We start from the raw sequence: 23700 nt of genomic DNA on the forward strand, positions 1-23700 counted from the left end.
TCAGCTGATGTAAATTCGGGGACTCCTATTGTCCTAATTTTTTCCAAATTGTACCAAATGATTCTACAGGTTTTGAAAGCGTTTAAGTTCCAATACATTTTTAGAATATATAGATTTTTAATGCCTTTTCTCTACTACAGTCTAAATTTTAAAAATCACTTCAAAATATGAAAATACTGAAATCTATCTGCATGATCTAACCTAACACAGTAAAAAAAATAATAGTCACTAAAACTGTTAAAATTTCAAATCTTAAGAATTTAGGCATTTTTAAAATGTTTAATTTATGAAAAATATCCATTTACTTGATATAAAATATGAATGTCCCTAAATTTCTACATTTGTAATGTAATGTACACTTGTAATTTAGACCCTTTTCTATATAAATTTTTGACTATATTTTTTAAAAAATTGAATGTTAAAATGTGAATTTTTATAAATTCTATATTAAAAATATTTAATTTAAATTTTGATTTGAATTATTTTAGGTAACAATATTCATATGTATTGATCACATACTCTTTACACATATCTTAAATTATCTATGAGATATCTAATTTCTAAATACTTTATTCATGAAAATGTACAAAAAATAATCAAAAAAATACATTAAAAAAATTAGCAAAAACTGGAATTTACTTTTAAATGGTTTTTAAAGGGGGATTCTCGTGCGGACAAATCCTTAGGGTAACCTCTGCGTCCCCCACCAATGCAGAGTATGGGGGGGACCATGGGGGGGATACAGCGTTCGGTCTAATTATTGTGGTTCCTTTAATCTTGGGATTAGCGGGGGGGGGGGGGATCTTAGAGGTCGGGCCATCACCTACTGTATCCTAGCGATATATGAAATCACTTAGTGAGAGGAGAATAAAACCTTTAAATCTAAAAATAGAAATGTTCCACTTTCAAATAATCCAACAGGTTTTTTTTTAAACGCGCATTTGTTAAATATTTAAACTTTAAAGATTTTAAATTAGCAATTTAAGAAATTCTTTATGTTTCTAATTTGGAAATTTATTTTGTAATATTTCTTCATTTTAGTTGCAAATGTCAATAAATAAATTTGTACAATATACCTTTAAAAATTATTTCCATCAATTTAGTATTTTATCTCTCCTTCACTTAAGCTTCCAAGGGAAGAAATCTTTTTTATTTTTTTCTTGTTAAGAATTTTACTGTTTTAATGTATTGTCTATAGTATTTTGGCACGTCCGGTAAATTAGAAATCATTAGCAGGGGGATAATGGAAATATATTTTTGGATTATTGTAGATAAAAGTTGTGAAATCGTAAGAAACAAGCGTTGTTGGTCTAATAAAGGAAGTAGGGAAGTCGTAAGATTACTTGGAAAAATTCTGTACGAGCGATGGTAGTTCCTTCTTCTAGTGAGTCACGGTTGTTGTTGTCGTCTTATGCTTCCCTTTTACAACCCAGATGTGTAGACGTTTAAAGGAGGGTTTTTTAAGAAGGTATCGGAAATGTAATAACATTACATAGTGGGAGCAGTGCCGTCTATGGTGCCGTCTATGGTGTCATACGTGATAGGTTAGGGGACTAACACAGATACTGTCATCGCATTAGATACCTCAGCTCAACAGACTGTATCACATGTGATACGCTTGGATACATTGCAGACTGTATCACACATGTTTGACTTCATCATAAAGGAAAGGATTAGATGCATTGGTAGATACGCTGTTCAGCCGCATAGCATCATACGTAAATAACAGGCTTAGATACACCAGCTCAGCCTAAACCACGACACATGATAGGCTTAGATACACCAGCCCAGACTACAGTACGATACATGATAGGCTTAGATACACCAGCTCAGCTTACACTGCGACACATGATAGGCTTTTCTTAGATACATAAGTTCAGACTACAGTACGATACATCATAGGCTTAGGCTGGGTCCACACTTTGCAATCCGTTTTTTTTTCATCTGTTTTTGGAAAAAAAAGGTTTAAAAAAACTGGTGCATTTGTGTGCATCCGTTTTGATCTGCATTTTTATCGACTTCCATTAATAAAAAAAAAAAACGGATCAAAACGCATCCGGTTTTTTTAAACATACAAAAAAAGTAAGGTCAGCTATGTTTTTTTGTACGTTAAAAAAAATACGGATGCATTTTGATCCATTTTTTTTATAATGGAAGCCAATGGAAAACCGGATCAAAACGGATGAAACACAAGTCTTTTTTTTTTTTTTATAATCCGTTTTTATCCGGATGAAAAAAATGTAGTGTGAACCCAGCCTTAGATACTCAGGCTTAGCAGACAATATAATACAGAAGAGGCTTGAACACACAGTAGACAGTAGTTCACAACATAGCATACAGTATCACACATGATAGGCTTAGGGCCCTATTCCACCGGATGATTATCGTTCAGATTATCGTTAAATCGTTCGAATCTAAACGATAATCGTTCGGTTGAAATGCTGTTAACGATTAACGACCAAACGAGAAATCGTTGATCGCTTTATAAGACCTAGACCTATTTTTATTGTTGCTCATTCGCAAATTGTTCGCATTGAATAAGACGTCATTCGGTCGTTCTCAGTAGATACGAACGCAATAGCGAAGAAATAGCGGAGAAAAAACTATCGCAAATACGATCATAAGTAACGATTATCGTTCCATGGAAATGAGTGAACATTTTCAGGTCTTTCGCAATAGCGGTCGTTTGAGATCGTCAATCGTTAACGATTATGCGAACGATAGTCGTCCGGTGGAATAGGGCCCTTAGATACACAAGCTCCATCATACACAAGCTTGAAAACACAGCAGACAGTATCGTAAAGAATTAGCTTAGATACAACATAGCATAACAGTATCACACATGATCGGCTTAGATACACAAGCTCCATCGTACACAAGCTTGAAAACACAGCAGACAGTATCGTAAAGAATTAGCTTAGATACAACATAGCATAACAGTATCACACATGATCGGCTTAGATACACAAGCTATATCGTACACAAGCTTGAAAACACAGCAGACAGTATCGTAAAGAATTAGCTTAGATACAACATAGCATAACAGCGTTTAGAAGTATCGCACATAATATGCTTAGATACACAGTTCAGCAAACAGGATCTTACATAAAAGCTTTAGATACAGCAGCTGAGCAGCCCAATCTCCCTATGATTGAGTAAGGCTTCTTCTTCTCAGCAGCGGTGGTGCGGGGGCCTCCTGACTTGCTCGGTGAAGCAGCTTTCACTCTCAGCAGCATGACCTCATCTTCCAATGGAGATCGCTGACTCTTCATCACCAGGTTTCACTACATAGATTAGTGCTCAGTCGGCACAGTGAAACATTGGTGCAAAACACATGGAAATGTGATGCGTGTATATAGGTGTATGTGCAATCCATGATGCAACCAACTGATCCCCAGATACACCAGTGTTTGTTTTCTATAACTCATAGAAACAGGTTTATTACTCTCATCGGGGAACAACAACTACATGTAAAAAAGTATTCACCCCCACCTCCCGAAATACTAAAACTATAATAATAGACAATGAGACATCCTACAGTATTATAGGTTTTCAATTGTTACTTGATGGGGGGATTATTCATGAGTGGTCCGCCCCCGTAAATAATCAACAAAATCCTGAACTCAAAGGAATATCACAAAGAGATACAAAAAGTTGTTTGGCAAGAATATTGTTTCTATTTCCATATCTCTGGGACTCAAAAAAAAATCTCGATAAAGATGGTTTCACAAAATTAGGAAAATTTGGAGGTAGGGAGTCTTCCCAAAAGGGAACAGATAAAATGACTCGGCAAATGATCACACCAAATATTGTGGAGGAACATGCCTAGATATGACCTCAACTATGGTAGGTTATGTTCACACCATGGGAACATGAGAGTACCTCTTATACTTGATAGTGGTAGTTTGATGGTGTTGGTTTCTTCAAGAATTAAAGGTCTTGGTAATTTCGAAAGAGCCATGATTTCTTCCCTTCCCATGATGGTAGTATGGGTTTCTATGTTTAAGAGGGTAAGTATATTGAAATGTTCTTCTTCAGAGTCTGGTTAAGGCTTCCATGGGTCGATAGCTGGGACTCGATATCATGCTGTGGTCTCTTGATTTGAGATGTCCCCAGGTTGTTGCCCACTATTCAGATACTAGGGCATCCTAAAGAAAGTCATGGGTCTGATAGCTCAGAATGCAAACATCATGCTTTGGAAAAGTCTCAGGTTGATGTCCGTTGTTGGGATGGTAAGAGGTCCTACAGGAACTCATGGATATGATAGCTAGGACAACAAACATCATACCGTGGAAAAGGCTCTTGACTTGAGATGTTCTCAGGTTGATGTCCGTTGTCGGGATGGTAATAGATCCTACAGAAACTCATGGCTATGATAGCTAGGACTACAAACATCATGGCTTGGAAAAGTCTTTGAGATGTTTGAGATTTGAGATGTTCTCAGATTGGTGTCCTACAGGAACTCTGATAGCTAGTACTACAAACCTCATGTGTGGGAAAAGTCTTTTCTTTTGATTAGGTCGGTTTCTACTGTTGGGATGGTAGGGGGGTTCTGCAGGAATCATAAGGTACTTTGGTGGTGCCACATTTTAATTCTTAGGCTTAATAAGTGCCTAAGGGTAATGCCACCTGCTTGAACCCAGCAGTACTGTTAGCTGAGGTCCATGTACTGTAGGTAAGGCACACCACAGAGAACGTGAAGAATAGAAGCCACCTTTAAAGAAGCATATGAGGTTCTCTCGTGTAATAAGGCCATTGTGACACATCATTCTTGTATATTTTTGCACTATTCGGGATCATTCTCAGTCAAATTAATCTGTGTCTTTTTTCTTCTGCCAGTATTCGTATGTGTTTTACAATGGAGAGCACACCAGGCTTGATTAACCCGCTGACATCTCAAGCCCTCTTGGTGATGGCTACCTCTGCAGAAGGTCCACTTGGTGTAGCCCAGCAGCCTCCCCACTATACGGTACCAATTGGTATGGACAAAACCCCACAGATGACTTATCTGAGCCCGGCCTACCCTTTACTCTACCCACCACAAGAACACTTAAACTCTGCTTGTGCCCCTCAGCTTCTTTCCCTTTCTCATCAATATGGACCTCCACGTCTGGACCGCGGAGGTGTAGGAGTTTTGGGATACACCGCCCTCCACCCCTTTGCAGCTTTTCGGCTTCCGGAGAGTGTGGAAAGACTTCAAGCTGGGTTTCTGAACCCTAAAAGGCTAAAGGGAGACCCTGAGCCTCCACAGTTACATTATCTTCCTATGGAGGCAGGACTGGAAGCATCTCATGTATCAACAGGGTCATTGATGGCCCCAACGTCTCATAGGAGTTCCCCAAAACCAAGAACGAGTTCTCATAAGAGAGGTAAGGGATGGAAGGAGTCAATACGAGGAAATAAGAACATTTTAGATTCACCACCAGTGGTGTCTTATGGTGGTCTGGCTGGTCCGCTGGAGTTGTAGGCCTGGCGGGGACAGAATATCTATCTATCTGTCTATTATCTATCTCTCAGGATGTGTAGCTACATTGTATCACAGCCGGGACACATGGTTACGACAGAGAAAAGCGCAGCCTGTGGGAGCTTAACCACTATGAATGCATTGTTAATGTGTTGAATGTATTCAGTGTCACTGGGGAGAGGGTAGAAAGCAGAGGGGTCTCTATCGATATATTGGGAGGGGAATGGGATAAGAAGTCACCAGTTGGCCAGATGCTGCACAAAGGCTCCCAGGAGAGAAGGGACAAAGGACAGAGAGAGATTAGGAGATGCCATGAAAAGGAGAGGAAAAGACAGAGCTGAGGAGAAAGTGAGAAGGGGGAATAAAGAAGAAAAACAAACATTGGGCAGTGGGGGAGGGGTGGTCAGGTCTGCCCAGGCCCGGACTGTCCCCCTCCCCTGCATACAGCTACTAGATACCCCTCCTTTTCTCATGGAGATTTAATGCACAGAGAATGACCGCCTGCAGGAAGCAGAGGGGTCAATAGCTGTGATAATCACACACACCTGCAGCCCGGCCGGCACACACAGTCACTGCCCGGACATGGGGGGCGTCATCAGGAATGGGGTGTCATACTACATAGAGGAACATAGTACATACATTACATAGAGGAGCATAGTACATACGTTACATAGAGGAACATAGTACATACATTACATAGATAGTACAGAGCTCAAAGTAAAGTCAGAATATTAAATGTGCACCTGATAAGAGATCTATCTATTATCTATCTCCTATCTATCTATCTATCTATCTATCTATCTCCTATCTATCTATCTATTTATCTCCTATCTATCTATATCCTATCTATCTATCTATCTATCTATCTCCTATCTATCTATATCCTATCTATCTATCTCCTATCTATCTATTATCTATCTATCTATCTCCTATCTATCTATCTATCTATCTATCTCCTATCTATCTATCTATCTATCTATCTCCTATCTATCTATATCCTATCTATCTATCTATCTCCTATCTATTATCTATCTATCTATCTCCTATCTATCTATCTATCTATCTATCTATCTATCTATCTCCTATCTATCTATCTATCTATCTATCTATCTCCTATCTATCTATATCCTATCTATCTATCTATCTCCTATCTATCTATATCATATCTATCTATCTATCTCCTATCTATCTATCTATCTCCTATCTATCCATCTATCTATCTCCTATCTATCTATCTAAATATCTCCTATCTATCTCCTATCTATCTATCTATCTATCTATCTATCTATCTATCTATCTATCTATCTATCTCCTATCTATCTCCTATCTATCTATCTATCTATCTATCTATCTATCTATCTATCTATCTATCTCCTATCTATCTCCTATCTATCTATCTATCTATCTATCTATCTTCTATCTATCTATCTATCTATCTATCTATCTATCTATCCATCTATCTATCTCATATCTATCTATCTATCTATCTCCTATCTATCTATCTCCTATCTATCTATCTATCTATCTATCCATCTATCTATCTCCTATCTATCTATCTATCTATCTATCTATCTATCTATCTATTATCTATCTATCTATCTATCTATCTATCTATCTATCTCCTATCTATCTATCTATCTATCTATCTATCTATCTATCTATCTATCTCTTTTATCTCCTATCTATCTATCTATCTATCTTCTCTCCATTAACTCATCATACAGCATCCTCCTTTTGTCTCTCTTACAATCCACTGGTTATTTGAGCAATGAAATTCAATCACTTCATCCCTTAGGCTGAACTCACGCTGCATTTGTAGTGTCTATTTAACCTGCCAGTACACGTCAAATGTATCCATAGGCCTCCATTGAATTTATAGATAGATAGATAGATAGGAGATAGATAGATAGATAGATAGATAGGAGATAGATAGATAGATAGATAGATAGATAGATAGATAGATAGGAGATAGATAGATAGATAGATAGATAGATAGATAGATAGATTGATAGATAGGAGATAGATAGATAGATAGATAGATAGGAGATAGATAGATAGATAGGAGATAGATAATAGATAGGAGATAGATAATAGATAGGAGATAGATAGATAGATAGATAGATAGATAGATAGATAGGAGATAGATAGATAGGAGATAGATAATAGATAGGAGATAGATAGATAGATAGATAGATAGATAGATAGATAGATAGATAGGAGATAGATAGATAGGAGATAGATAGATAGATAGATAGATAGATAGATAGATAGATAGATAGATAGGAGATAGATAGATAGGAGATAGATAGATAGGAGATAGATAGATAGATAGATAGATAGATAGATAGATAGATAGGAGATAGATAGATAGATAGATAGATAGATAGATAGGAGATAGATAGATAGATAGATAGATAGATAGATAGGAGATAGATAGATAGATAGATAGATAGATAGATAGATAGGATATAGATAGGAGATAGATAGATAGATAGATAGATAGATAGGAGATAGATAGGAGATAGATAGATAGATAGATAGATAGATAGATAGATAGATAATAGATAGGAGATAGATAGATAGATAGATAGATAGGAGATAGATAGATAGGAGATAGATAATAGATAGGAGATAGATAGATAGATAGATAGATAGATAGATAGGAGATAGATAGATAGATAGATAGATAGATAGATAGATAGATAGATAGATAGATAGGAGATAGATAGATAGATAGATAGGAGATAGATAGATAGATAGATAGATAGATAGATAGATAGGAGCTGGATGGACGGATAGATAGCAATGTGTTTGCACAATAGGAGAGGAATGTATGGAGGGTTGGGGTCCGATGTCAGCAGAGGTCATACCCCCCATGCAGTGCTAATTGCTCCTGACACTAATAGTGGGGAGGAGGGGGCTCAGGGGGTATAAACAGGGTGTTAGGTGATTCTGTGAATACAACCTCTAGCTAGGCGGAAAATGAGCAATTCACGCTGAATCAGTGTGTGTGGCTGAGACATCATTACTCAGCCTGTCCTCCATGACAATAGTCCTCGCCTCACACAGAGACCCTTAACCCATTGTACATGGACAATTTATCCCGAGTTTATCTCTCACACACTCTATTGTACTTCCTGGACACTATGGAAATAGAGAAGCCTTTCTCATGCAGCCTAAGAGAGTGCCCCCTCTCCTATCCTCGGTATGTCTGCATTGTCACCCTGCTCTCATACACAATGGGGACACATGACCTTACTCGGCCTGGCCCATACGTCTTTCACTGCTGCCCCTTCCCACCAAGTGTTCAGGAATGTTCCTGTTTTCACAAACAATTAGTATTTTTTTGTTGGCCCATTTTCTGCCTTTCTCTATGGTCCCTGTCCCCTGCCCACATCCATCGAGCTGGGACTGAGCCAGGAATGGAAACCATCACCGACACGTGAGGAGAGGCATGACCAGACCCTCATCAGTGCTACCGACAAAAGTATATGAGGTCCTGATTATAGTAGAAATAAAGGCACTATTGATCATTTATACCAAAACCATCCTCCATTGTTTTCTACCCCTATCCTTTATAGGAGAAAGGTGTAAAAGTTTGCTAAAGCTTTGGTACCCATGAGGAGTAAGAAGCAGGTCTACTCTACCCTTAAGGAAGAGGAATTTGGCCAAGTTCTGTATAGCACCCATAGGGGCTGTCTTTCTTGCCTTTTTGTATCTCTCATGTTTATCTACTTCCATTGCAGATAAAAAGAGTCCTCTCACATTACCTCTGTTGTGTCCTCTGTGTCATAAACATCTCCAGAAGGAGGAGCTCTCACACCATCTACAACATGAAATGGACCAACTGGCCCACCTATCGGACAGGTAAAACCTAGGATTCCTAAGATGGTCTCCAGTTCTCCATCAGGGAAGGGGAACCTTTGGCTCTTCAGCTATTGAAAAACTACCATTCCCATCATGCTGGGTACTACAGGATCATACGAAAGGGTGGAATTTTACAAAAACTCCTTCTTTGTGGTCTTCTTGACTTCTTGGTGTCACTGTGGATGGTTTCTACCAACCTCTCAGTATAGAACTGGGCTTATGAAAGGGATTGTGAGGAACCTTCCCCAGCTGATTTGACAGAATTGAGCCAATGGTGTTAATAAATGTTGAAAGTTGTTAAAGAGGAAATTGGAGACATAGAATACAGGATGGGAACCCACATCTGACCCTTATTATTCTTCAACTTTTATAACAAATCTTCCTAGATTTTTATTACTTTTGCCACAATTTATTCACTTCTTCTTTAATTCTCCATAGTGAGATGGACAGCACTCCAGAGTCCTCCAACAACTTCACCAAGGTGGGGTAAAAAAAAATAATTTAAAGCCTTTTCTAATAGATTTGTTATTGACCATATTCATCATATTGCTAATGTCTGTCATTCTAAACATATCCTTCTTGTAGTCCCCACAACAAGGACGAGACCCCCGTAGTGACTCGCCACTGATGACCTCCGAGGATGGACAGAAACTGGACAGGCAACAGGTAAAGAAAACTGCTGTATAGGACTATAGACTTAAAAAGACTAAATAGTCATCTAAAGTTGCGTGATGTACTCGCTAGTGTGGTTTTCTATAAGTTTATTAGTCCTTGGGTGGAGTGGAGTCAAGAATTTAGTCCTCAGGAGTAGTTTTTCTGAAGGGTCTAAGACACCCCAGCCAAACATTGGTAAAGGTTAATCAACAGAGGTGAAGAATAGACTCTTTGCTATCTTAGTAGTTGACAATGGAATCACGTGATCATGGAATGGAGTCACAAACAGCTGCCCATAAGCACTGTTGGCTTAGTCGAGGTACATTCTATCGCCATCATGGCATCTTATCTCTTGGGCATATATAGGATGTGCTAAAAGCCAACCAATCCATCCTGTCTAACCAATTTGACTCCTGAAAAGAGTCGTTGGGCATCACTGTCTACTATAGATGAGTGGGTTAGGCTGAACCCGAATGCTTGGCATTTAATTACTGGCGGCCAAAGAAGTTTGATGCAGCCCTAGGGCTGCCTGGAAAACATGTATAGAGCCATAGGCCAGAACCTGTATGCATGTTTTACAGGACGTCCTAGGACTGTATTAAACTTTTTCAGCCACCAATAATCAAATGTCCATAGTTTGGGTTTTGACTAACCCGAGTGTGCTTGAGGTTTGCTGATCTCTATTGGGCATCTTAGTTGTGCTAGTGGTCTAATATATACACGCAAGATATATATTATTGAGGTCATAGTTTCTTCTTAAGTACACGTTTTGTATAGCCATCTTCTCCTTCTGGTTTTCCCTAGGTTTTTCAGCAGATTAGATGGAACAGAGAAGAACGTCTTGGAGGTAGGATCACTCATCATACTTCACACACCACCATGTCTGAATGTTTCCACACTTAAACAACATCTACTCTCAGCACACGCATGTATGACCCTGGGGGAGACAGGAAAAATGACTATCTGGCTCATTGTTCTTGTTAGCATAAAGGTAGCCATACAAGTGTGATCTCTGTCGGCCAAATGTTTGATCGTTCCATGTACATGAAAATGCGACTTGAGAGTTCATGTGCACTGAATGCAAAGAAGGAGGAGTAACCTGCGGCCAGAATTCTCTGAAGGCTGCTTATTGCCCCAAGAACAAAGGGATCAGGCCGTTAATATCCAAAATGTCCTATCCTTCTCTCCTCCATTGGGATCCTTCCGAGGAGACTAGGAAAGCCTCCAAACCTGTTAGATCAGCTGGTCTATTGGGTTCTGATGAATTTATTCAAGACTTAATGGAGGCCTTTAAGGGGAGCTTTATTCCCATGGGCTCTAAACGAAACCAAAAAATTCTGACTCCCTCTTGGTGATGGTACTGGATCAACACAATATTTTTAGTGAATGATTTTGGGACATGAAAGAAAAGTTTCGGCAGAGGAAATGTTTGCGAGGCAAAACTTCCTTGCCGGCAGTAATAGCTGATCGCAGGCTGTTTGAGAGGTTTATGTGCTGGATTATTCTAAATGTCCACAGCTCTTACCGTAAAGAAGACCTTTCAAGTTGGATTATAGGAGGCTGCAAACAGACCCCTTAACATAAGATCATTCATGTACTGACAAAATAAGCGATAGCTAAAACCAGAGAGCAATACGGAACAATGCATAGACTTGTGGGTTAGGTATATAGACGATGTATAAATAACAATTTCTGCCATTCGGGCAGCATTATTGTAAAGTGGATTTATAAAAATTTTAATTTTATCTTTTATTTACCTATTTGCTCTTTTTTGTATACAGCAAGGGCTGGGAGGTGCAAGAGATCTCGGCTAAATACTGAGGAGGTAAGTGGACTCTTTTGTTTGAAAATATTGATATATTATTGACACTTGTCATGTGACTAGAGATCACTCATTCCTTCCATTACTCATCACACTGCATTGATCCTTTATATCAAAAAGTTGACATATTAAACGGGTTATACATGATTTTATGGCTTGTGTACGGTATCGCAGCTTAGCCCTGTTCACTTCAATGGAGCTGCATTAAAATACCAAATATAACCCATAGATTGGTATGGTGGTTTTTCTAGGAAGTTGGAGAATCTTAGTGAGAGCTTAGAGCATGGCTGTATATACCTGATAACTGGCATCTTTATAGTATATTGAATATGTCTGACACTTTTTTATGTGAGGAAATGGGGCTGAGCTGCAGAACCTTCTATGTCTGGATGTGGAGCCTTCCTTAAAAGCAGTGAGAACCCGCCATGTCCCAAGTGGGACATTTTGTAGATTAGGGGGGGGTTAGTTTTGGATTTCCACCAATGACACATTGATGGCTTATCCTTAAAAAAGTCACCAATACATTTTCCTTGAAAACCTTAATGCTACTAGGATTTCATCCTTACTTTACCAATTGACCAAAGAACATATTGAGCCATTGCATTTGTGTAGGACACTACAAATTATCAGTGATGACGAAAGATGGGATGAGGTCCATGAGGACAGAGAGGAGTTCCAAACATCACCTCTAGCCAATCAGCTTATCTCTCACAGAACAAATTGATTGGATCACCTATCTTCGCTGACATCATCTGTCTATGAACTCTCGGGAGAGCCCCATACACTGTATACGAGTTTGTTCGACAAAAGTATAAAGTGTATGGGGACCTTTAGACAAGACTAGCTCTTAAGGATGAATTCTTGTAATAAAATGTAAATTAAAGGGATGAACTCCAAGGTGGCCAACTATGGAACCTATGTTATTAACCACAATAATACTCTTCAATAACAAAATGAACAAAATCCCAAAGCTCCCCACATTGACCTCCACAACATATTGATCTCCAGATACCACATTGGGTGAACTCCATTGGATGGCCACTATGTTTAAGGCTTTAATAGAAAATATGTGGTTAAACATCTCTATAGGAACCTGACCTAAGGGTGACTACTGCTAACTTTTTGTTTCCTTGATTGTCACAGCCTCTGAGAGGGGTTCCAGCAGATAGCGAAGCCACAGAGGAAAATCGTTGGGATGATGAAATGCGAAGCCCCGAGAAAGCATCTTCCCATGGAACCGGTAAGAAAAAAACGGCAATGTGAATAAAGACTTGTAGTCAATTGAAAGAGAAATTTCCAGACTTAATGTGAAGGACATGGTCATTTCTAGTGTTCTTCTCTACTCATGAGACACAAGCAATATTAAAGAGATGTGTAGGTCCAAGCTTCTACTGGTCCAATGTGAAATTCCCACCTTGGTAACTTTGGCATACTTCCAGTCAAGGCCATTATTGCTGTAGTCTTGTCTTGTGACCGCAAAAGGGCAAAGATTTTAGTTCTGCTTTAAAGAACAGAAGTCATGCGTTGAACTTTAACTAGGGCACCATAAGAAATTTGAATATTCTATGTGCCTGACTTCCAGAACTTCAAAAAGTCTCAACAGGCAAATTTGTTTCCCATGAAACTGACTATAGTCTTAGTGAGTGTTCTCGTATAGGAAATATGGAGTTTCACGGGAGCGAGGACTGTTTGGCATTAGTTACACAGATTTATGGAATATATGATGGCTGTATAAGTAAAGAAGGGCATGGGGGTCTACTATCATACTCCTTATGTACTATCTAGTGTCTGGCCAGCTGTAAGAAAATGTAATATGGCAGTCATATTATCTGTTTGATCAGAACTCCATTCTGCCTCATAGACCGGAGCGCCATCTACAATGTCCATATGCCCAATTCAATATATGGATAGGGGTTGTCTTTGTGACCATTTTACATGTATTGAAGCAATACTTCAAAAAATCTCTATAATAAGCCAACCAGTGACTCCCAGAGTTGGTCCAGTGTACGAAGGGAACAGTTTGAGAAGATTATGGGGCTCAAAAATCAAAGGGCTCATGATGTACTGTTCTAACCAGAGAAATTGGAAGTTTCCAAGTAAGGGCCCTATTCCACAGGACGATTATCGTTCAGATTATCGTTAAATCGTTTGAATCTAAACGATAATAATTTGTTTGAATAGCAGTTACCGATTAACGACCGAAAGAGAAATCGTTGATTAGTTGATAAGACCTAGACCTATTTTTATCGTTGCTCGTTCGCAAATCATTCTCATTGAATTAGATGTCGTTCGGTCGTTCGCAGTAGTGACGAACAGAATAGCGATGACAAGACGACCGCAAGAACGATTATGGTTCCATGTAAATGGATAAACGATTTCAGGGTGAACAATTTTGCAGTAGCGGTCGTTTGGATCGTTTATCGTTAACAATTATGCGAACGATAATTGTCCCGTGGAATAGGGCCCTAAGGGTACGTGCACACTACGGAATGGCGAAGGAAACCCCAAATAACCTAGTTGGTAATATGTATGAGACAACAGAGTATGGAATGTAGGTGGTGCCAACAATTTTTTCCTTTGGTGAGCCCAAGGTACCTCAGTTCAAGACTATGGGGGAGATTTATCAAAGGGTGTAAAATTTAGACTGGTGCAAACTGCCCACAGCAACCAATCAGAGCTCCTCTTTCCTTTCAACACTGCCTAAAGCTGAGCTGTGATTGGTTGCTGTGGGCAGTTTGCAACAGTCTAAATTTTACACCCTTTGATAAATCTCCCCCTATATGTTTCCCTCTTGTACTATAAACAAATATTTTTGGCTCTAAAATGTATCATCACGTTTTCCTTCAGTTCTGCCTCATTTCGAGATTCAGATCACGAAAAATAGAACTTCTAGAAAGGATTGAATTTCATATTGGGTCATCATCTTTAGGATTTTTTGTCTCTTTTCTAGTATAGTGCCTAAACTACAGTTCTCTGAATCTCTGGTTGGCCAGTTTGACCCTGTTATACAAAGTGTTTCACAGATTAAATAGCATAGATTCAAAACTTGCAAAAAGAGACAAATTGGGCAATATGGACACATCTACCGATCTTGTAATAAAAAAAGCAACAACATTATTTTATTGGGAAATGTAAACCATGACAAACCATGAAGTTTACCACATTTTTTCTTATGTTACAGGTTGTAGGGGTTCTCCAGGAATTAGTTCGCCCAGCCACAGTGAAGACTCCGACAGTGAAGAGACCCCAGCTTCTTCCCATGCAAGGTACGTTTTCCTTAGATAACTGTCCATGTAGTCTTTGGAGCTGAAATTTGTATCTGTAAGTTGCATTCTAATTTCAAATGATGAAATAATTTGGGACCATTATCATAAGTCTTAAAAGTAAAGACCTATCCCTTGAGGAAGCCCAAACCAATATTTGAAAATACTGTTGAGTATGTTTATATGGACCCAGATGCAAACTCTCAGCCCATTAAAACATGTACAAGTAACTTGGAAAATGAAAATGAGTTAAAACTGAACATGAGGACATTGTATTTTGCTTAGATCCTTACATAACCATTTACAACTTTTTGCCCTTACCGGTCAAGATTTGAGATAACCATACCCTTTAGATTATTGTCAATTTTGATGAGACCAACCAACAATTTATTGTGTAAGTGGGCTTCCTCTTTCTTTACCAATGGCAGATGTCAAGGAGTAGAAGGATCAGGCAGCTGGATATTGACATGCCCCATCCTTTTGTTCTTAGATGAAATAAGCTTAAACAGGAGCTTTTCCTCATTGGCTTAATCCCCTATTACCAGTCAGAACACACGTATGCTAGTCCAATCCAAGCATGCAAAGGTATGGGGGTTGGGAGATATAGCTGTCACCCAAATGATCATTTGGTCAACATCTACCTGCATCTATGGGCTAAATAGTCCATAATATCCCTTCTTCGGGGGTTAAGTCTACTCCTTGTGGCATTAGGTATTTTACTGATATTGATGAAAATTAATAAAATCTCAGACCAAATATATTTGTTTCTTGTCCCATAGTTGTGTGTATCTTACGTGTTGTGAGTCTATGAGACTTACAACAATAATGACCGTATTGTTTTGTTACTTTCAGTGAGGAGAGTTTGGCAGTTCTTCGAGAGAAAATCCAGGAGCTGACTGAGAAACTCAAGAATACCCACACCTGCCACATCTGCCTTGTGAGTTTACTATGGCACCACTTTGATGCCAATGTTGGATGTTGACTTGGGGCAACAGTTGTCCATCATTGACTGGTTAGAGTCAGACCATTGTGTAACAGTCATAACAAAAACTTAGATTGGCTTTGCCAATGGCAATTTTTGATAGTGCTATCTGGTGTTTTGACAGAAGCAGTACTGTGTATGTATACAGTTTTCTGATGTTGTATTTTGTCTCCTTTTCTCATGTAGGATGCTTACACCGTCCCTGTCACCTCTATCCAATGCTGGCACATTCACTGTGAGGGCTGCTGGTTGAGGGCACTGGTAAGAACCAAAGCTTCTATCTTATACTTTATCTTAGTGTATTATGGGAGATCATCGGACCAGGTCAGGTGACTGTGGATGTGACTATGAAGTAATAAGATAAGCCAATATAGAAGTAATGGTGATGGCCAATGGTAGGAATGTGCTATAATACAAGGAACTGATGGTATCCTCTACCTCTCTTTTCCTCTTTTCAGGGATCAAAGAAGCTTTGTCCTCAGTGTAACACGATTACATCCCCTAGTGACCTCCGTCGAGTTTACCTGTGACCTATAAAGATTTCTAGAGTACAGAACATGGCTACCTCTAATGGATTTAGACTGTCTTGGGCCATAGGAGGCTCCATAATGATGCGTCCCATCTCTTGTCTCCATGTTGGTTGGCCTTTGTTTTATAATTCCAGCAATACCTACACAGGATGAAGGGCGTTTTATCTCCAGCAGAGACTTAGGCTTCCAAGAAGGCTTGGACTTCCCTATACATACCACCAGTGTTCATGGTTTGCAATATATCTATATGCACAACTATGTGTCTCCATGGTTACAGACTACAGCCAGACTACAGATTACAGTTCCCTTCCTCTACTTCTTCTTCTTGATGGACAGCAGAAAAGAGGGAATGGGAATCAAGATAAAGTCCCTATATACTTTATAATAAAGTCAGCCAAACCCACCACCACCAGTGGTATAAGTGTGCATAGGGGCCTCCCAACTCTCCCCTAACAGATAACGTCAATTGAGAGAAGGGTCAGGAGTGATGGACTTCAAACTCTTATCCCATAAAAAAATATAGGTAAAGCCAAGAGACATAACTGTCAGCCAATTGTTGGGGTTCCTTTAAGATTCACTGTTGGTTGTAGCCTGTAACCATGAAACTTATAAGTCTGCACTGGAGTTGTAACCTTAGAACGGTAGAAGATTTCTTATCAAAACTATTTGCAAATGTCCTTAATTTTTTCTATTAGTTGCACTGAAGCAATAAAACTCCTCGTATGAGTCCATGTACCCTTGCCATGGTTTCTTTGTAGACATTGCATTGGTTAGAGGGTTCGGTCCATTCCGTAGAAGCTTCTGGATCAGGAGACGGGAGTTCTGTTATTGGTCCTGGTGGCATAGGGTGAAGATGATGATGAGCCAGTGAGGCTAGTGGGGTGAATGGGCTACGCTGAGTGAATTGATATGATATGAAGTTAATGGTTGTATTGTTTATGTGTTGTTTTTATGATGGTTTAATAAAGTTTGCACATTGAAGGCTGCTTCTTCTGTTTTTAGTCTTTGTTATGCTTCTTTTTTAAAGGTCGTTCAGCACGTTGTGTTGTTTCGCAATGAACCCACACGTGGCACATTTTGGGAAAAATGAAACTTGCTTATTTTGCAAATTTTCTGTTTTTTCCCCCTCTTCAATCTCGGTTTTAGTAGAGTAGTTTCTCCCACAAGACTGGCACCTTGGAGTTACAGGAACAGCAGGGCACTCTGTCCCCCACCTACCAGAGTCATCTCAAGGACAAATCTGAAGGTTATACCGGATATCAAACAATGGATTCCAGGGGGCCACCCCCAAAATTGCTGGATTGTAGTTGATTTTATGCTTTTAATTGATAAAGAAATAATTTCTCTAATAATATATCATATGATTCATTACCAGAGCCTTTCTTTCCTCCATATAACCAGGTCTGTTTTTTCCCAGTAGCGATCAGTATTGCAGGGGTCACTAATACGGGTGGGATGCCAGAGAGGTCGTTATTGGGGTGGTTAGCGTTAGCAGTTGGGTACAACAGGGGGCAGTAATGGAGGGGTCACTGTTAGCAGTGGGGTACCACAGAGGGCAGTATTGCTGTGATCAATGTTAGCAGTTGGGTACCACGAGGTCAGTATTAGAGGGTTCACTCTTAGTAGTGGTGTACCACAGGGGGCAGTATTGGAGGGGTCATTATTAGCAGTGGGGTACCACAGGAGGGCAGTATTGGAGGGGTCATGGTTAGTAGTGGGGTACCACAGGGGGTAGTATTGAAGCGGTCATTGTTAGCAGTGGGGTACCAGAGGGGTTAGTATTAGAGAGGTTACTGTTAGTAGTGGGGTACAAGAGGGGCAGTATTGAAGGGGTGCCTGTTAGTAGTGGGGTACCACAGGGAGCAGTATTAAAGGGGTGCGTGTTAGTAGTGGGGTACCACAGGGAGCAGTATTGAAGGGGTCACTGTTAGTAAGGGGGTACCAGAGGGGGCAGTATTGGAGGGGTCACTGTTAGTAGTGGGGATCACAATGGTCAGTATTGGGGTACCAGAGGGGTTAGTATTGGATGGGTGCCAGTTAGTACTGGGGTACCACAGTGGGCAGTATTAAAGGGGTCACTGTCAGTAGTGGGGATCACAATGGTCAGTATTGGGATAGGGTTAGTATTGGAGAGGTCGCTGTTAGTAGTGGGGATTACAATGGTCAGTATTGGGGTACCAGAGGGGTCAGTATTGGGGTGGTCACTGTTAGTAGTGAAGACCAAAGGGGTCAGTATTGGGGTACCAGAGGGGTTAGTATTGGGGTGGTCACTGTTAGTAGTGGGAATCACAATGGTCAGTATTGGTGTACAAGAGGGGTTAGTATCGGAGAGGTCACAGTAGTGGGGATCACAATGGTCAGTATTGGGGTACCAGAGGGGTCAGTATTGGGGTGGTCACTGTTAGTAGTGAAGACCAAAGGGGTCAGTATTGGGGTACCAGAGGGGTTAGTATTGGGGTGGACACTGTTAGTAGTGGGAATCACAATGGTCAGTATTGGTGTACAAGAGGGGTTAGTATCGAAGAGGTCACAGTAGTGGGGATCACAATGGTCAGTATTGGGGTACCAGAGGGGTCAGTATTGGGGTGGTCACTGTTAGTAGTGGGAATCACAAGGGTCAGTATTGGGGTACCAGAGGGGTCAGTATTGGGGTGGTCACTGTTAGTAGTGGGAATCACAATGGTCAGTATTGGGGTACCAGAGGGGTCAGTATTGGGGTGGTCACTGTTAGTAGTGGGGATCACAATGGTCAGTATTGGGGTGGTCACTGATAGTAGTGGGTATCACAATGATCAGTATTGGGGTACCAGAGGGGTCAGTATTGGGGTGGTCACTGTTAGTAGTGGGGATCACAATGGTCAGTATTGGGGTGGTCACTGTTAGTAGTGGGTATCACAATGATCAGTATTGGGGTACCAGAGGGGTCAGTATTGGGGTGGTCACTGTTAGTAGTAGGCACACACACAGTGTTAGTGCATTTCTGGAGTGTAATAACAGAGTCTGGAGACTCCAGGGATTTGCTCGGTTTCTTTGTTGTCTATTGATATAATAACCCAAGCACTATAGCATGGCCGTGCACCAATCACATTACTGCATAACCTGTATATACTGTATAACTGTTATTCACAGCTTATTGGATGTCATTACTAAAGACTAGAGAAAAGTGAGATCATTGAGATGTTTCCATCTCAGTCTCAGTATGATGTGATGTAATCCTGCAGTCTGGAGATGAATGAGGGTTTCCACACTTCCTCTACATTATTACTTTTCTTTTAGACAATTATTACCATCACTATAACAGGCTTAGATGGAGACAACTAGTCACCTGGAAAGGGGTATATCAACAGGTTATTAGAGGAATAGGTGGTGAGGGGGCTTGACCCTCATTCCAGGAACTGAAGAGGGCACCAGACAGATAGCATGCTTCCCATAGACTCCAATGTAGAGAGTCGGGGAGTATACAGCCGCCTTGCCAGTCATTATGTTCTTGGGAGTCTTAGTGGCCTCCATTGTCCCAGTTGGTGGGTAACAGAAGACGAGTCCATAGAAGACTTGTACTACAAGTTATACAGGAGGGAAGGAAAAGGAAGGAAGGGAGGGAGGGAGGAAGAAAGTATAGAAGGGAGGAAGAAAGTATAGAAGGGAGGAAAGGAAGGAAGATATAGAAGGAGAAGGAAAGGGGAAAATAATGGAAGATGAAGGGAAGAATATAGAGAAAGGAGGAAGTATATACTATGTCTCTGAAAATAAGACAGGGTCTTTTGTTATTATTTTCTCTAGGAAAAAAGGGCTAGAGCTTTATTTTCGGGGTAGATCTTTTATTCCATGGACAACAGTAACACAGAGTAGCTTCTCCTTTTTGAACTCATGTTTTCTGGGGGTAAAATGGACCATTACCCAGTATACCAATTAGAGATGAGTAAATCTATTTCTAGATTAGGCCGAATTTGTGAACTCTGGAGTGGGACTCTTAAGTTGGGGAGCATATTTTGTCCTGCCATGGCGGAAGGTAGCGGGGCTCTTGTTCAGGATGGAGCTATGCTATGCATATTCTCCATCTCCAAGACGTCAGTGACGTCACATGACATAACCTAGCGCTGGAGGCGCTGACTGTAACTAGGGCTCATTTTTGAAGGGCTTATAATTCGTCTATTTTAAAAACCATGCAAAATAAAGCTAGGGCTTATTTTCAGGGTAGGGCTTATTTTTGGAGAAACTTTAGATTGTCGTTTAGGAGAAATGAGAGAGGAAGGAAGAAACGGAGGAAAGAAGATGAAAAAGTGGACACTATGGAGCGACGGGGAGGAAAAGAGATTGGAAACTAGGGTATCTCTTTACTGCTGTCAATCTCTTCCCTGACTATTTTGTCTTTTCTCTCTCTGTCTCTTCTCTTACTCACTGTTCACCCCACTCTTCCACTTATCTATCATTTCTTTTTCTCTCCTCTCTCTTTCACTCTCTTTCCCTCTCTCTTGCTCTCTTTCACTCTATCACTCTCTCGCAGTCACATAGTGGAAATCTCCACTGTGCTCTTATGGTTTTTCTATGTCTTGGAAACCCCGGCTCTCAGGCAAACTTCCTCTCTGTGCAGACTGCTATATAAGCAGCTGAGCGCAGAGCTCCCCGACAGTCTCTCATCTCACTCTCGCAAACTTCAATCTGCTCCTCAACTGCGGACATCATGTCACCACCACCAGTCAGATCAGAAGACCCAGAGAATCCAAAGTCTTCTACTCCAAGGTGTCGCTCTCTGGACTACTGCCTTGTGATCTCAATGGTACTGCTCACCTTGGTGGTGGGATCACTATGTACACTATATGTGTTTTGGGAGAAACCATCATTTGGATCCATTGTTAGTGAACAGATCCACAGTTATGAGCAGGTAAGATGACTTCATGTATTAAATATCTTAGTTTACTTCTTACATTTTTAATCCTAAGCTGACCACATTACTCCATCCATGATAACGTTGTAAAATTCTATGGGCATTTTTCAAACATTTTTTATAATTATCCCAATGGGCTCCTCTTTCTGTTACGCTAAAATTTTCTTTTTCTTTTTTTTTGTTTTTTTAAAACGTCGAGTTTAATATTAATCATATTTTTCTTTTCTTTTTTTGCAGGAAAGGAACGTTCAGCTGGTGGTCGATAATCGTAAGTATTATTATTATTATTATTGTTAATAGTAAGGTAACTGATCAGAGAATAGAAGAGAAAGACGCTGCCAGAGAGCTTAACTAATGATAATGTAACTTCCATAGAACAAACATACAGCAATGGTTTCACCAGAAGACCAAAGCTGTCAATTTTTGCACAATGTTCTAAAATTTTTGCACGAGGAAACATCGGGAAATAAAATAGGCAATTGTTCCAACAATTTGCAACAATTTTACACAAAAACCAGCACAAAAATTGTTGATAAATGACAAAAATTCCCATTGGATAGTTTCTCAACCCCTCTTTCCTCTGACATCTTTTATCAGGGGAGAGTTGGAAGGTTCCATAGAAATCAGCGAGATCAGCTGACACCACATCTAATGTGTATGACCAGCTTTAGACAAAGACAATACACTTAAAGCAATTGTCCACTTTGGAGAATGGAAAATTATTAGGGTCCTCTGATGAGAAGCCGATCACAGGGTGTTCTACAGCTAGTACCTCCATTGACCAGATGTTATTTGAAGGAACTCTATGGTAGCATACCTCTACCTGTCTCTATGGGCTGTCCATGTAATGTCTGGATTTGTTGGGTTCTTCAAAGTGATAGACACTCTTTGTAGTCGCCCTTTTACTCTGCTTATTAGATAAGCTGCACAGTATTGTGGACTAATGGTAGCTACATCTAGATTACGTGTAGCATGTACCCTATACTTATCCTAGTTCTCTTCTCTTTGCAGCTGCACTGATAAATGGCACTCTCGAGTGGAGTAAGAATGGAGTGGAGAACACTTTTGTCGGACAATATTTCAAACATGATAAACAGGAACTTGTGGTACAAGAATCGGGATACTACTTCATTTTCTCCCAGATTACTTTGAAATGTATTCATCCTAGTCGTTGCCAAGAAGAAGGAGCCGTGTCCCTCACAGTTCTGAAAAACGTCATAAAAGAGAAAATCCTGAATCTAAACGTCCATATCAACCACTCTAACATGAAGGGTCAACCATCGTCCTTCTCTGGAATTGGCAGATATCTTACTGAGGGTGACCGGATAGGAGCAGAACTCCAGACTAGTCATAAAATTAGTCAGTGGCAGTTTGAGCGAGAACGTACTGTTCTAGGACTTCTCTGGATCAGCAGGATCCCACCCTTGGAGTTTCCTGAATAATGAACCACCAGTCATGGTCAAAAATAAGACTTATCGATAAGGGGGAAAAAAAAGCACTACTGGACATTATGTAGACATGTGGCGGCCACGGTTACAGATTTGGGAGGTCTAGTTGATGTTCAAAGAGTGTCGGTGAAGCCTTTGTATCTTTTTGAACATTTCTTTTTTTTTAAGGTTCTGTATATCACTATGTGATACTGTCTGTCATGGTATTAATGGTTATTTGTACCTAGTTTATAGGTTTTTGTATTTTTTTTATTTGCTTTGAATACTATGTAAAATATGTTTGACCATAATGCTGCTCTATGTTCCCAAAAGAGATAGTAGACTCTCAAAAAGTCAACAACCATGATGTAAGGAACATTACCCTTGCCCTCCGCCACCTTGAATGGTTGAATCTAATACATTACGTGAAGATCAAGCATCATATCGATATTTGGGTGGTTCTTGACTTACTCTGTAGTATTAGCAATATACTCTATTGCTATATTTAAAGAGCTGCTCCTTTAAGGGATCATGATGTCCATTTTGATGTACCACTGGATTGTCTTATTCTTATGTAATTTTTTTATCTTGTTGGAATATGTATATTTATTATTGTGTTCTATAATTTATTAGAATTTATTTATTAAATATTTATTGTTTGGTATTCGATGTGGGATTGTTTCTTTGTAATAGGAGGCAGTGCCTGCATATCATATGGTGGGGAGTGGGGAGGAGTGGAATGCACATCTGGGATACTGTGTAGAGTTTTGGAGACCACACTTACATAAAAAATAGATCAAATAGAA

At 39.9% G+C, this 23700-nt stretch overlaps 2 protein-coding genes across 2 annotated transcripts in view; both read left to right on the forward strand.

The window, feature by feature from the left end:
• Window positions 1–16845, forward strand: part of LOC138769663 (E3 ubiquitin-protein ligase Rnf220-like) — a 19016-nt gene extending 2171 nt beyond the window's left edge. The window contains exons 2-12 of the mRNA XM_069948275.1: window positions 4840–5369; window positions 9211–9331; window positions 9770–9812; window positions 9917–9997; window positions 10790–10832; window positions 11767–11826; window positions 12970–13047; window positions 14989–15073; window positions 15923–16007; window positions 16239–16313; window positions 16511–16845. Coding sequence (XP_069804376.1) covers window positions 4847–5369; window positions 9211–9331; window positions 9770–9812; window positions 9917–9997; window positions 10790–10832; window positions 11767–11826; window positions 12970–13047; window positions 14989–15073; window positions 15923–16007; window positions 16239–16313; window positions 16511–16582 — 1266 coding nt within the window. The 5' untranslated portion in view covers window positions 4840–4846 and the 3' untranslated portion in view covers window positions 16583–16845. The remainder of the gene's footprint in view (window positions 1–4839; window positions 5370–9210; window positions 9332–9769; window positions 9813–9916; window positions 9998–10789; window positions 10833–11766; window positions 11827–12969; window positions 13048–14988; window positions 15074–15922; window positions 16008–16238; window positions 16314–16510) is intronic.
• A 4393-nt stretch (window positions 16846–21238) lies between these two features.
• Window positions 21239–23417, forward strand: TNFSF9 (TNF superfamily member 9). Its single transcript, XM_069948303.1, has 3 exons — window positions 21239–21464; window positions 21705–21735; window positions 22479–23417. Exons 1-3 carry the CDS (start codon window positions 21264–21266, stop codon window positions 22907–22909), a joined length of 663 nt encoding a protein of 220 aa, XP_069804404.1. The 5' UTR covers window positions 21239–21263; the 3' UTR covers window positions 22910–23417.
• Window positions 23418–23700: the final 283 nt, after the last annotated feature.

The sequence above is a fragment of the Dendropsophus ebraccatus genome, chromosome 1, assembly GCF_027789765.1.
Source record: "Dendropsophus ebraccatus isolate aDenEbr1 chromosome 1, aDenEbr1.pat, whole genome shotgun sequence".
In the NCBI taxonomy this organism is placed as follows: domain Eukaryota; kingdom Metazoa; phylum Chordata; class Amphibia; order Anura; family Hylidae; genus Dendropsophus; species Dendropsophus ebraccatus.